Source organism: Heterodontus francisci, chromosome 25 (assembly GCF_036365525.1).
Source record: "Heterodontus francisci isolate sHetFra1 chromosome 25, sHetFra1.hap1, whole genome shotgun sequence".
Classification (NCBI taxonomy): Eukaryota; Metazoa; Chordata; class Chondrichthyes; order Heterodontiformes; family Heterodontidae; genus Heterodontus; species Heterodontus francisci.
In genome coordinates this window covers 35666052-35682008 of record NC_090395.1, presented here as the reverse complement: position 1 = coordinate 35682008, position 15957 = coordinate 35666052, and the positions used below count along the sequence as shown (strand labels likewise).

Here is a 15957-nt window from a genome sequence, read left to right as displayed (position 1 = left end):
TGGCAGCTACTGAGGGGATTTTCGGATTGAAGTTGTTTTTCTGTGATAAATTGAGCAGTGCCATCTTTAATCCTGGCAGCTGCCTGAACATCGCAGACAGTGACATTTCAGTGGATGAGGCTGCATTTGCGCATGTACTAGTAGAACGCCACCTAGTGACTGGGTTGTCAGCAAACACAGCCTTTATTTAACAGCTGTTTGTGAGACCTTGCTGTGCGCCAATAGGCTGCTGTGTTTCCATTATTACAGTGACTACATTTCACAAGTACTTTATTGGCTGTAAAGCGCTTTGGGTCACCGAGGTCGTGAAAGACGCTATATAAATGCAGGAATTAGCTTCATTACAAGAATTTATCCCTTTGAATGTTTACTTGAATATGAAGTAAAAAATGAAATCTCATCTCTCACACTTCCACATATAAATTTGAAATGATTTATTGTATTGGCAAACAATTATTTTAGGTTCTAAGCTTAGAACCAGTCTATCTCTTGGTTCACACGGGTCTCAGCAGCTGATATGTCTGAGCTGACTCATAATACTGAAGTCCCCAGATTCTGTAGGAGTCAAAGGCTTTAACCGGTCTTCAATATCTTTACAATTTCAGCTAGAAGTGCTTAAATATTTAATAAACCTTCAATTACAACTTTTAAATCAATAGTATTACTTCAATTTGATAATTTAAGCTTTTAGTCTTTGATGGGAATAGTAGTGTCTGTTGTCTGTGTTTATTGGAAAAGGGAATTCTTGGGTCTAACTGGTTCATTCTAACCCAATGACGGATAATAGGACAGCACAATCAAAGAAAATGAGAACTCTACATTCATTCAGACACAGTTCCTGATAGAAATTAGCTCATCAGATAGGTATTAATCATTTGGCATGTGTTCATCTTTCACTAGACATTCAGTTCTGTATTTAATAAGATACTGCTTGGTGAAAAATGGATCATTAAACAGGAGAAATGCTATCTCAAAGGTTGTGTCAGGAAGAATTCATTAAGATGCAGATAAAAGGTAGAACTTGGCAGTTAGTGTGCATTCAAACATAAAACAAAATGACAGGGTACTGCTAATGATCCAATTCTTCATAAAACCAAAACAAACATAAGAAACAGATAAATTGCACATACTAGTATTCCATAATGAAAAACAATCAGAAAGCCTACAAGAGCTTTACTCCATCCTTTGATCATTTTATTTGTACGAATACTGCATTTCTGATCCCTTTACTTTCCTTGAAAATAACTACAATTTATATCACATGACGAGTACCACATAGGTAAGAAGGTAGTTTGCAACAATTTAATAATCATATCATGCTACAAATGTAATATGCACCTGGAACAAAAATAAGCTGATCTCAGCGTAACATTAAGAAAATACAATGCAATAAACTGCTATGTATACATGACATTCTTAACTAGAGTGCGTTACAGGCTATAACACTGTCAAAGAGTTTGGATGAAATCAAATGATAGGACTGAAACATAGTGGGAGAACAGGAGTGGGGTGAGGTGGTGATGGGTAACTGTAACCTAACCCACCTGGCAAGGAGTAAAATCACGTTGGGTCTAACTATCAGGGTCCCAATAGTGGGTTAGGTTAAAATTGCCTCCTCAGTTGCTGATACCACCTAAATCAAGAGCACATTACACCTTGAGACACTTGTTTTGCCTTTTCAACCACTACAATTTTTCTAATTATTTATCTTTGCATTCATATTTTAATCTTCCATACCATCATCATTCTTTCCAGTCATCACGCGGGTGCCCACCTCTGTATTTTTAACGAGTTTTTTGTTTACAAATTATCACAGATTGGAGAGTTTCAAGTTTTCTTTCATATCAGAGCAAGAAAGATATTTTTCAACTAAACCTACGAACATATACATTCCCACATACATTCTTCTCTATTATAGCTGCCAAATACTAATGCAAGAGAAAATGCATATTGTAAAAGAAGCTTGAAAAAAGTGTTGAAACTTGGACAAGGTGTGAGACGTTTATCTGCTTCATGTATTATCTAGTGCCTGTAGTTCTCAAAGCTACGCTTGGCTGTGGAAAAAGTAATACCTGCAAGATTGCACAGTACTTTCACACTTCATGACACTCATAATCCAAAGATGTGCCTTAGTGCTCTGATGAAAATAAGTTAGTCCTGGTCCATGGGACTCGTATGAATTTATATTAAATTCTGTATCTGTTGGTCAGCGTCTATGACCATCCAAGGTTTACCAAAATCATTAGACTTTGCCTTTCTGTTTTGTTTCTGTTTTGTAACTGTTATGAAAACTTCATTCAACCTGTAATGTGGTTTGGAAGAAGTTCACAGCAGGGTATATTTTAATGGCCTATTTTCTCATTTCTTGTCAGCAGTATAAGCAAGCAATCAGATTCAATGTAAATCAAACCATTATAGTTGGACGTACATTGTAATTTTCAATAGAACAAGGGGCTAAATGTGACATTTTTAATTCCTTGAAAAGGGCTGAGATTATAAAAAAAAAGCCAATGCAAAGGAAGATGAAACAATAATGAACTGGTAAATTACAGCTGTCTAATTATAATTTTAAACTTTCTTTTTGTAAACCCTGTGAAAGGTGAGAGATGTTAGTGCTAAGGAGAGGAGTACTTTCTATCGTGGCACCCAGTGCCATCCAACATCAACCACTGTCAGGTCAGGTATAATTACCAATTAGTTATACCAATAATAAAATCAACCTCAACCTCATACAGTGCAGAAGGAGGCCATTCAGCCCATCATGTCCGCACCAGCTCTCCGAAAGCCCAATTCCCTCAGTTCCATTCCCCTGCCTTCTCCCCACAACCCTGCACATTCTTCCTTTTCATACAACTGTCTAAATCCCTTTTGAATGCTTCAATTGAACCTGCCTCCACCACGTTTTCGGGCAGTGCATCCCAGACCTTAACTACTCACTGCGTGAAAAGTTTTTCCTCGTGTCACTTTTGCTTCTCTTACCAAATACTTTAAATCTGTGCCCTCTCATTCTTGATCCTTTCAACAGTGGGAACAGTTTCTCTCTATCTACTCTGTTCAGACCCCTCATGATTTTGAATACCTCTATCAAATCACCTCTCAGCCTTCCCTTCTCCAAGGAAAACAGTCCTAACTTCTCCAATCTGTCTTCATAACTGAAATTCCTCATCCCGGGAACCATTCTTGTGAATCTTTTCTGTACTCTCTCTAATGTCCTCACGTCTTTCCTCAAGTGCGGTGCCCAGAACTGGACGCAAGACTCCAGCTGAGGCCAAACTAGTGTCTTATACAAGTCCAACAGAACTTCCTTGTAATCTATGCCCCTATTAATAAAGCCCAGGATACTGTCTGCTTTATTAACTGCTCTCTCAACCTGTCCTGCCACCTTCAATGACTTATGCACATATACATCTAGGTCCCTCTGCTCCTGCACCCCCTTTAGAATTGTACCTTTTATTCTATATTGTCTCTCCATGTTCTTCCTACCAAAATGAATCACTTCACAATGTAAGCCACCAGGAAATAAACTGAAACTGCCTAAACTCATTTCACTCACAGACAGAAATCACATTGATCTCATCAGTCTTGGCTTGAGTTGAACATAGGTCTTGGAGGTGAAAGACTAATCAAGTGCAGTCTACTGTACAGAAATGAATGCAAGTTGCTAAAGATTTTGTTAACTGTAGATAACATGAAGATTACTGGTGATGCCTTTAAAGTGCAGCAGAGCAGCATTTACAGCCTTTAATGATCATCACTAGATGATAATTGAGCACTTTAGAACGAGAGATGCTTGTGTTTTGTAAGAGAAATGCTCCAAGAACTGTCTTAATTGTGTCTTCAAAATGGAATCACTAGTGAGACTGAATGCTATAAAAGGGAAGAACTAATGTGAATTAAACGGCAAAGGCTTATACAAACAAAACATTCTTCATCAGGGAAAGAATACAAGCAATCAAGACCGTAAGCCCACAGATAGCTCAAGGGGAACATAAAAATATCCTGACATATCTGGACCTCTGGGTGACCCGTCTGTTGGCAAAATTTGTAACATTCTTCTGCAAACAGCAATTGATGCTGAATCAATTGTTAATTTAAACCTGAGATATTTGTTAAGCAAAGGTATTAAACAATTTGGGGAAAAGGTGGAAATATGGAGTTAGGTCATAGATCAGTTATGATCTCATTGAATGGCAGAACAGGATCAAGAGGCTAAATGATCTGCTTGTCCTCCCATGTTCTGAAAGGCCTGAGAAGTTAGGAAGTAAATGAGCAATCTTGGTATGTTTAAGTGATGGTGCTTCATTGAATTAGAGATCATCAACACTACAAGGGATGCATGAGGTCTGATGCCAGTAGGACTGAGCTCTAACATGTGTCACTCAATTTGATCAGTCGAAGTAAGAAATGTTCTTTGAAAATTAAGGATATATATAGTGTTTATGACATTCAATTTACAGACCTTAGTTTAGTTCTGTTCTTTTAGTAGTAGTATAGAAATACTTTGCCATATATCTTTAGAAGAGTCTATAAAATTGGGAAGTGCATCTCTGAGAGAAAGGTTACATAATTTAAGATTAGAACCACAGAATCATTGAAAAATTATGGCACAGAAGGAGGCCAATCAGCCGTGTCGGATGGAAAAACTAGCCACCCAATCTCATCGCACCTTCCAGCATCTGGTCCGTAGCCTTGCAGGTTACAGCACTTCAGGTGCATATCCAGGTACCTTTTAAAAGAGTTGAGGGTTTCTACCTCCACCACCATTCCTGGCAGTGAATCCCAGACACCCACCACCCTCTGGGTGAAAAAGTTTTTCCTCATGTCCCCTCTAATCCTTCTACCAATCATCTTAAATCTGTGCCCCCTGGTAATTGACCTCTCTGCTAAGGGAAACAAGTCTGTCCTGTCTACTCTAACTGGGCCCCTCATAACTTTATACACCTCAATTAAGTCACCCCTCAGCCTTCTCTGTTAAAGGAAAACAACCCTAGCCTATCCAATCTTTCTTCATAGCTGCAACTTTCAAGCCCTCGCAACATTCTTGTAAATCTCCTCTGCACTCTCTCCAGAGCAATCATGTCCCTCCTGTAATGTGGTGACCAAAACTGTACGCAATACTCCAGCTGTGGCCTAACCAGCATTTTTATACAGTTCCAGCATTACATCCCTGCTTTTGTATTCTATACCTCGGCCAATAAAGGAAAGCATTTCATATGCCTTCTTCACCACTTTATCTACCTGTCCTGCCACCTTCAGGGACCTGTGGACATGCACTCCAAGGTCTCTCACTTCTTCTACCCCTCTCAATATCCTCCTGTTTATTGTGCATTCCCTCGCTTTATTTGCCCTCCCCAAATGCATTACCTCACACTTCTCTGGATTGATTTCCACTTGCTACTTTTCCGCCCACTTAGCCAAACTATTATCATTCTGGAGTCTATGGCTATCCTCTTCTCTATCAACTACATGGCCAATTTTTGTATCATCAGCAAATTTCCCAATCATGCCTCCCACATTCAAATCATTAATATATACCACAAACAGCAAGGGACCCAACACTGAGCCCTGTGGAACGCCACTGGAAACAGATTTCCATTCTCAAAAACATCCGCCGACTAATACCCTTTGTTTCCTGTCACTGAGCCAATTTTGGATCCAACCTGCCACATTCCCCTGTCTCCCATGGGCTTTCATTGTACTGACCAGTCTGCCATGTGGGACCTTGTCAAATGCCTTACTAAAATCCATGTAGACCACATCCACTGCAGTACCCTCATCAATCCTCCTTGTTACTTCCTCAAAAAACTCAATTAAGTTACTAAGATATGACCTTCCCCTAACAAATCACACTGACTATCCCCTGATTAATCCGTGCCTAAGTGGCAGTTTATCCTGTTCCTCAGAACTGATTCCAACAATTTACCCACCGGCCTATAATTATTTGGCCTGTCCCTCGTACCCTTTTTAAACAATGGTACAACGTTCGCAGACCTCCAACCATCTGGTACTTCTGTATCTAGTGAGGATTGTATGGATACAACAGGAAACTTCAGGCAGATAAATATGTGTCACTTTACGAGTTGCCTTGAGATCAAGGGAGCCAAGAACTAAGACAGCTAGTCCAGATGCAGGCAGCTATCAGCTTGGAAGATGAATTTACTCAGGGGCAGAGAATCCAGGAGGAATGAATAGCACCTTGATGAATGAAAGTTATACTCAGAAGGCTAATTAATGCCATCCTCTCAGAGGGAGGTGACTCAACCAGCTGATCCAACTGAGCCCATAAGAATGAGGTCATATAAATTCTTGAAAAGTTGTTAACGGTAAGCTTATAGACTTGAATCCACTGGCTATCTAATGCCATTAACTTGTGAGTTATGTTGCGAGTCTAATCCTAAATTCATCTCGCCAATTTACATCAAACATTGATTTTAACTGATAATCAGCAAGTACTTAATGCTGAATTACAAGGACACACTGAATTATTGTGTAATCCTTGTTATTTATTTATTTGCATACTTGTTTAAGTTTAAGTGCTAACTATGACTGTTTAATAAACAGCAGTTAGTTCCTGACTTGGTTGTCTGACTGATAATTGGCAAAAGAGGCATCATTCATTACTTAACTGCGTTTGTGGATCCTAATGGGAGATTAGTAGTATAGATGCGAATATTATCCTAACAGGTTGATGCAAGACAGTTTGGCGAGCCAAATATAGGCATCATTAACTCCTCGGCATAAACTGGATGGAAAACTACAGATGGTTCCCTGAAGTTAAGGTGACAGGTTAAAGAGTTATCAGGTGCCCTTCATGAATATTCTTGTTCAGGTATTGATTTATGTTCTTGCAATGTGGGGTAGTACAACTAAGATGATCCCTCTGTGCTACATCTAATACTGTTGTAAGGATTTAAAAATACTACTAGTTATAGAGCAGAAACAACACTATCATCTGACCTTCAGTTGGGACAATCGTGGCGGTTTCTGAGGTGGTTCTTCGTAGAGCCGGTCTCCAAGAGATGCTAAGATTCGCTTCCGATGACCGAGTAGGGCTATTTTCAGCACCTAACACAATATAAAACAATCAGGTAAAAGAAATAATCATGCCGAAAATTGTTTATCCCACTTCAACAACAACTTGTATTTGTATAATGCCTTTAACGTAATAAAACATCCCAAAGAACGTCACAAGAGTAAAGCAAAATTTGACAACGTGCCACAAATAGATATTAGGACAAATGACCAAAAGTTTGGTCAAAGATGTAGGTTTAAAAGAGCAACTTAAAGGAGGAGAGAAAAGTAGAGAGGCGGAAAGGTTGGGGGCGTGTGTGGTGGAATTACAGAACTTAGGGCCTTGGCAGCTGAATGCACAGCCACAAACGGGGGGGGGGGGGGGATGATTAAAACTGGGGATGCTCAAGAGCTCAGAATTAAAGGAGTACAGATATCTTGGTGTGTTGTGCAGCTGGAGCAGATTAGAGAGATACAGAGGGTTGCGGTCATGAAGGGATTTAAAAACAAAGATAAGAAATTTAAAATTAAGGCATTGCTTAACTGGGAGCCATTGTAGGTCAGTGAGGACAGGGTTGTTGAGTGAATGGGACTTGGTGGGATTTAGGACACAGGCAGCAAAGATTTGGATGACCTCAAGTTTACATTGGGCAGAACTTGGAGGCCAACCAGGAGTTCATTGGAATCGATGAAGCTAGAGATAACCAAGTCACAGATGAGGATCTCAGCAGCAGATGAGCTAAGAAAGGGGTGAAGTCGGGCGATGTTACAGAAGTGGAAATAAGCAGTTTTAGTAATGGTGTGGATGTGTGTCGGGAGCTCATCTTGGGGTCAAACATGAATCCAAAGTTTCAAATAGTCTGGTTCAGCCTCAGACAGTTGACAGCTAGAGGGATGGAGTTGGTGGCTAGAGAACAGAATTTGGCTTTGATATTCCGAATATTTAATTGGAGGAAATCTCTAATTATGTAGTACTGGATGTTGGACAAGCAGTCTGATAATTCAGAGACAATAGAGGGGTCAAGAGAGATGGTGGTGAGTTAGAGCTGGGTGTCATCAGCATACATGTGGAAGATGATGTCACTGAGGGGCAGCATGTAGATGAGAAATAGGAAAAGTCCTTGGGAGGGTTCCAGCGGTAATGGTGCTGGAGCAGGAAGAGAAGCCATTGCAGGAGATTCTCTGGTTATGATTAGATAGGTAAGAATGGACCCAAGCGAACGCAGTCCTACCCAGTGGGAAGATGGTGGAGAGGAGTTGGAGGAGGATGGTATGGTCAGTCATGTCAAAGGGTGTAGACAGGTTCAGAAGGACAAGCCGAGATAGTTTACCTTTGTCACGGTAACATAGGATCTCATTCACCCTATGATACTGAACTAAGTATCCTTGAAGACTGAATATACTTCTCAGATAAAGTCACTTGAGGTCAGGGTGAATGAAAGAGAGGTTGCAGGTAAGCTAGTCCTTAACACAACTTACAGCCAAGGCCAGTAGATTCAACGAATAAGAAATACAATTCAATAAAAATCGCTCACAACCTATGTGCAACCGGCTTTTCACGCAATTATATATCCTTGCTAAACTGACAATTGTACCAGATTTGCTTCCTTAAGGAAACAGTTACTGAATGTTCAGTTGTACACATACAAGTTCCTATCTGAAAAAGAAAACTCCGAGTTTCTTTACCAATGCTCCATCTCCAAATAATCAAAAATGAATCGAGCGCTTTTAAAACAACTGTGACGAAAACCTCACATGCCAAATGGAAATATTAATTTCATTGTGTGAAATTTGCCTGAGACTTTTACTGGACATTGTGTTACAAATAATTTTAAAACAGAATAGCTAGCAGCCAAGATGGCAACAGACAATTTGCATATGAAAAACCCAATGGAGGATGTTGGAGACAGATGTGATTAACTCAGCCTAGCCAGAACAATGGGTTACGCCCTGATTCATTTATTTGAGATAGCCTTGTCTATGTTGATCATCAAAAGCCATCGACACCCATTGACTTTGAAAGAGCCAACACCCCCCCCCACCCAAACCAAGTATGTCAAACAGCTTCAGGGGAGAGCCTTTGAATCTCAGAGACCATTCTAGAAGATTGTGATTCAAACACAAAGAGGTGGTCATGTTATGTGACTGCTTGTGCAACTCTGGGAGTTTGTGAATTGTGACTCAGAAGGAGCAAGTAATTGAAAATCATCAAGGGAACAGCATCTCTCTCCCTCTCTCTAGTAGAGATCCAGGGAAGCCTCAAGCTGCAGCTGGTGGAATCCAAGTCCACAGATCCTTACAGTCAGCAACTAGGGGACAAGGATAAAGCCCCTCTTCTGCCTTCCGGAACCTGAGAAGCAAGCCTGAACAGTGTGTGTGGCCCAGCGAGAACTTCAGGACAACAATTTCAGCTAAAGCCTCTGGGACTGAGATTCAGTACTTAAATTCCATTTATTAAGGACTCTACTCCAACCTCCCAACTCTGTTTTTCACTCTGTAATCTACTTGCGTGTGCGTGGCTCTTGTGTGAATGTGGGCGTGGATATGTAGTGTATTTTAGTCATTTTAACCGGTTTAGAGTGATAAGGTTAATAAAATTACATTTTTCTTGTTTAAACTCAAGAAAACCTGTCTGATTGGATCATTTGCAATTATATTAAAGTAACAGGAGCAAGTGCTCAGAGGTGGTAAGTTAAATCACTCAGTTAAAAGGATAAATTCTGCTGCAATCAAACTAAAGAAGGGCAAAAGGGGAGCGCAAGACCCCTTCCTCACCTGGTCGTAACACAACCCTTTTGTGAATGAGATCTGCTGTTTTCAAAGAAACACAGAATTTCAATAGTTTATTCTCTAAAAAAATGCTGCTGAAATTAGTACGTATCATCATTGAAAGGAAAATCTTACAGTTACTATAAAATAGTGTTTGAACAAATGAAATGAACCATCAGATGCTTAAGAAATGTTTATCCAAAACTTAGTATATTGGTTTTATTTTGATTACATCAAGTAACAGTGCTTACATTTCACGATAAAGTTCAGTGAAAACTTTTTCGTACAGTTCCCTTTTTTGGGATGTTGCTTTCTTTTGTGCCCTTGTTGGCTGCAATCTACACGCTAGGATGATTTTACCGAGAGGCAGCATGTCGATGAGAAAGGTGTCAGCCAGGAAGATGGCAACCTGATCCCGTGTGGTTTTTCCTATATGAACATACATACAAGTTAGGAGCAGGAGTAGGTCATTCGGCCCCTCGAGCCTGCTCCGACATTTGATATGATCAGGGGTGATCTGATTTTTTTTTTTTAATTCATTCATGGGATGTGGGCGTCGCTGGCTAGGCCAGCATTTATTGCTCATCCCAAATTGCCCTCGAGAAGGTGGTGGTGAGCTGCCTTCTTGAACCTACCATGTGGGGTAGGTACACCCACAGTGCTGTTAGGAAGGGAGTTCCAGGATATTGATCCAGCGACAGTGAAGGAACAGCGACATAGTTCCAAGTCAGGATGGTGTGTGACTTGGAGGGGAACTTGCAGGTGGTGGTGTTCCCATGCATTTGCTGCCCTTGTCCTTCTAGTTGGTAGAGGTCATGGGTTTGGAAGTTGCTGTCTAAGGAGCCTTGGTGCATTGCTGCAGTGCATCTTGTAGATGGTGCACACTGCTGCCACTGTGTGTCGGTGGTGGAGGGCGTGAATGTTTGTAGATGGGGTATCAATCACGCGGGCTGCTTTGTCCTGGATGGTGTCGAGCTTCTTGAGTGTTGTTGGAGCTGCACCCATCCAGGCAAGTGGAGAGTATTCTATCACACTCCTGACTTGTGCCTCGTAGATGGTGGACAGGGTATGGGGAGTCAGGTGTTGAGTTACTTGCCGCAGGATTCCTAGCCTCTGACCTGCTCTTGTAGCCACAGTATTTACGGCTACTCCAGTTCATTTTGTGGTCAATGGTAGCCTCAACTCAATTTTCCCGTCCATACCCTTTGACTCCCTTGTCAATCAAGAATTTATCTAACTCAGTCTTAAAAATATTCAATGACCCTGCTTCCACTGCTCTCTGGGGAAGAGAATTCCACAGATTAACAACCCTCTGTGAGGAAAAAAAGTTCTCCTCATCTCTATCGTAAATGGGAGACCCCTTATTTTTAAACTGGTTCTAGTCTCTCTCACAATGGGAAACATCCTCTCAGCATCCACCCTGCCAAGTCCCCTCAAGATCTTAAATATTTCAATAAGATCACCCCTCATTCTTCTAAACTCCAATGGATACAGACCCAACCTTTCCTCATAAGATAACCCCTTCATCCCAGGAATCAGTCGAATGAACCTTCCAATGCAATTACATCCTCTCAGAATTGTTACAGCACAGGAGATCATTCGGCCCATTGTGTCCAGACTGGCTCTCTGAAAAAGCGAGGAAGTTACGTTGAACTTGAATAAGACACTAGTTTGGTCTCAGCTGGAGTATGGGGTGGGGTCAGAGTAAGGGAGTAAAAGATTCTGTACTCTCTCCAATGCCCTCACGTCTTTACTCCACTACTCCAGCTGAGACCGAACTACTGTCTTATACACGTTCAACATAACTTCCTTGCTCTAGTACTTTAATAAAGTCCAGGACACTTTATGCTTTATTGACTGCTCTCTCAACCTGTCATGCCACCTTCAATGACTTATGCACAGATACAACCAGGTCCCTCTGCTCCTGCACCCCCTTTAGAATTGTACCCTTTATTCTATATTGTCTCTCCATGTTCTTCCTACCAAATTGAATCGTTTCACATTTCTCTGCATTGAACTTTATCTGCCACCTGTCAGCCCATTCCCCAACTTGTCTATGTCCTTTTGAAGTTCTATACTATCCTCCTCACAGTCCACAATGCTTCCAAGTTTTGTATCATCTGCAAACTTTGAAGTTGTGCCCTGTACACCAAGGTCTAGGTCATTAATATATCTGTCAGGAAAAGCAAAGGTCCCAACACTGATCCCTGGGGAACTCCACTACAAACCTTCCTCCAGCCCGAAAAACATCCATTAACCACTACTCTTTGTTTCCTGTCACTCAGCCAATTTCGTATCCATATTGCTATCGTCCTTTTTATTCCATGAGCGACAAGTTTGCTCACAAGTCTGTTGTGTGTCTTTTAAAAGTCTATGTACACCACATCAACAGCATTGCTCTCATCAACTCCCTCTATTACCTCCTCAAAAAACTCCAGCAAATTAGTTAAACAGGATTTTCCCTTAAGAAATCCATGCTGACTTTCCTTAAGTAACTTGCATTTATCCATCACCAAAGTTAAACTGACTGGCCTGTAGTTGCTGGGCTTATCTTTACACCCTTTTTTGAACAACGGTGTAACGTTTGCAAAGCTCCAGTCCTCTGGCACCACCCCTAAGTCCAAGGAAGACTGAAAAATCATGGCCAGTGCCACCGCTATTTCCATCCTCACTTCTCTCAGTATCCTTGGATGCATTTCATCTGATCCTGGTGCTTTATCCACTTTAAGTACAGACAGCCTATCTAATACTTCCTGTTTATCAGTTTTAAACCCCTCTAATGTCTGACTTACCTCCTCTTTCAACATTGCCTGGGTTGCATTTTCCTCCTTGGTAAAGACAGATGCAAAGTATTCATTTAATACCTCAGCTATGCCCTCTGCCTCCATGTGTAAGTCCTCTTTCTGGTCCATAATTGGCCACTTGTCCTTTTACCACGTTTTTACTATTTATATGCCTATAGAAAACTTTGGGATTTCCTTTAATGCTAGCTGCCAATCTCTTTTCATACTCTCTCTTTACTTCTCTTATTTGCTTTTTCACTTCCCCTCTGGACCTTCTATATTCAGCCTGGTTCTCAATAGTATTTTCTACCTGGCATCTGCCATAAGCACACTTTTTCTTCTTTATCTTAATCTCTACCTCTTTTGTCATCCAGGGAGATCTAGATTTGTTTGCCCTACTTTTCCCCTTCTAGGGAATATACCTTGACTGTGCCTAAACTATCTCTTCTTTGAAGGTTGCCCATTGTTCACCGACTGGTTTCCCTGCCAGCTTTTGACTCCAATTTATTTGCCCCAGCTCCATTCTTACCACATTAAAATTGGCCTTCCCCCAATTAATTATTCTTACCCTGGGTTGCTCCTTGTCTTTTTCCATAGTCAGCCTAAACTTCTTGATACAATGATCACTATCCCCTAAATGCTCTCCTACTGACACTTGATCCACTTGGCCCACCTCATTCCCAAGAACCAGGTCTAGCAGTGCCTCCTTTCTCATTAGACTAGCAACATACATACTGTCGTAGAAAAGTTTCCTGAAAGAAGTCTAGGAACTCTTGTCCCTCACTGCCCTTTACACTACTATTATCCCATTCTATGTTTGGATAATTCAAGTCCCCATTATAACAACCCTATAATTTTTGCACCTCTCTTTAATTTCCTTGCAAATTTGTTCCTCCACGTTTTTCCCATTAGCTGGTGGCCGATAGACAACACTGATCAGTGTAACCGCACTTTTTTTGTTCCTTAGCTCTAGCCAAATTGATTCTGTCCTCGACCCCTCTGGGACATCCTTTTTCTCCAGCACCTCCTCCCTTCATTGAACTCGCCCTTCACCAAACTCGAATCTCCACACTCAGCCTGCAATCTACACTCCATTTAAGTAAGGAGACCAAAACTGTACACAGATGCAGTCTCACCAACGCTCTGTACAACTGTAGCAAACCTTCCTTACTTTTATATTCCATTCCCTTTGCAATAAACAACACCATTCCATTTACCTTCCTAATCACTTGCTGTACCTGCATACAAACGTTTTGTGATTCATGTACCAGGGCACCCAGGTCCCTCTGAACCTCAGAGTTCTGCAATCTCTCTGCATTTAAATAATATACTGCTTTTCTATTCTGCCTACCAAATTGGTCAATTTCACATTTCCCACATTATACTCCAGCTTCCAAACTTTTGCCCACTCGCTTAACCTATCTATCTCCCTTTGCAGACTCATGTCCTCCTCACAACTTACTCTCCTACTTATCTTTGTGTCATCAGCAAATTTAGCAACCATACATTTGGTCCCTTCATCCAAGTCATTACAATCTTTTTAAATAGTTGAGGGCCCAGCACTAATCCCTGTGGCACTCCACTAGTTACAGCTTCCCAACCCAAAAATGACCCAATTATCCTTACTCTTTGCTTCCAGTTAGCTAATCAATCCTCTAGCCATGCTAATATGTTATCCCCTATGCCTTTAGCTCTTATTTTGTGTAGGAACCTTATCAAATGCCTTTTGGAAATACAAATACATCACATCTACAGGTTACCCTTTATCCATGTTGCTTGTTACTTCCTCTTGCTACTTCCTATGCCAGTCTGAATTGCTGGAGGATGTAGAAGAGCAGCTATTTGGTGAGTTCATTCAAATTTTCCCAGGTTTCTGTAAAAGACCCACTGGGCTCCATTCATTGCTTCTCCAGTGAAAAATAACTTAGCTCTGCTCACTGTCCTTCCTGAGATGGGATTGGAGCTATGCAGTAGATTGCAGAAAGAATTCATGCTTCATCGCGTAGAGTAATATGCAATTGTGGTCCAATGCAATTTGCCAGCATAATGCCCTAGTTTTTAACAACTTATGTCAACTGCAGTGAATTCTTTATAGAGACATATATGGCATAGAAGGAGGTCAATTCGACCCATCAAGTTCATGCCTGCTCTCCGTGCAGTAATCCCGTCAGTCCCACTCCCCTGCTCGATCCCCATAGTCCTACAATTTTATTTCCTTCAAGAGCCCATCTAATTTCCTTCTGAAATCATTGATTCTCTCCGCTTCCACTACCCTCGTTAGAGCGAGTTCCAGGTCATTAGCACTTGTTGTGTAAAAGAGTTCTTCCTCACATTCCCCTGCATCTCTTTACTCAAAACCTTCAATCTCTGTCCCCTCATCCTTGTACCATCAGTTAATGAGAACAGTTTTTCCTCATCTAACTTATGTGTCTGTCAGAATCTTGTACACCCCTATCAAATCTCCCCTCAATCTCTTTTGCTCCAGGGAGAGCAACCACAGCTTTTCCAACCAAACCTTGTAACTAAAATTCCCCATCCCTGGAACTATTCTGGAAAATCTCCTCTGCACCCTCTCAAGGACCCTCACATCCTTCCTAAAATCCTTCCAGAATTGGATGCAATACTGTAGTTTGGGTCTAACCAGAGCTTTATAAAGCTTCAGCATAACTTCCCTGCTTTTGTACTCTATGCCTCTATTTATAAAGTCCCAAGATCTTTGGTAACCCCTCTCTCAATATGTCCTGCCACCTTCAAAGATCAATGCACATGCACCCCCAGGTCCCTTTGTTCCTGCACACTCTTTAGAACAGTGCCATTAAGTCTATAGTGCCTCACCCTATCCCTTCTGCCAAAATGCATCACCTCACACTTGTCTGCCCATTCTGCTAGCCTATCTATGTCCTTTTACAGGTGGTTCGCATCATCCTCACTGTTTGCCACTCATCCAAGTTTGTTATCATTGGCAAATTTTAAAATTCTATCCTGAATTCCAAGATTCAAGTCATTTATATACAGCAAAAAAAAGCAGTGGTCCTAGCACTGACAATTGCTGAACACCACTGTCTACCATCCTCTAGTCTGAAAAACAACCATTTACCACGACTCGCTGTTGTCTGTCCTTAAGCCAAATTTTTTTTATCCAATTGGACACTGACCCTCCTATTCCATGAGCCTCAATTTTGTTAATCAGCCTCTATGTGGTACCTTATCAAACACTTTCTTAAAATCCATATAGGCAGCATCCACCACATTCCCTTCATCAACATTCTCTGTTACTTCATTTAAAATATTCAATTAGATTAGTCAAGCATGATCTGACTTTTACAAATCCATGCTGTCAATCCTTAATTAACTCAAACCTCTCCAAGTGCCTGTTGATTTTTTCCCTGATTAT

The 15957-nt window shown here is 41.1% G+C and overlaps 1 protein-coding gene across 7 annotated transcripts in view; it reads right to left on the bottom strand.

Annotated features, from left to right (window-relative positions):
- Positions 1-15957, bottom strand: part of LOC137383819 (ankyrin repeat and SAM domain-containing protein 1A-like) — a 549597-nt gene that overhangs the window by 71734 nt on the left and 461906 nt on the right. For all 7 annotated transcript variants that reach the window (XM_068057078.1, XM_068057083.1, XM_068057082.1 and 4 more), the window contains one exon: positions 6958-7065. In XM_068057078.1, coding sequence (XP_067913179.1) covers positions 6958-7065 — 108 coding nt within the window. The remainder of the gene's footprint in view (positions 1-6957; positions 7066-15957) is intronic.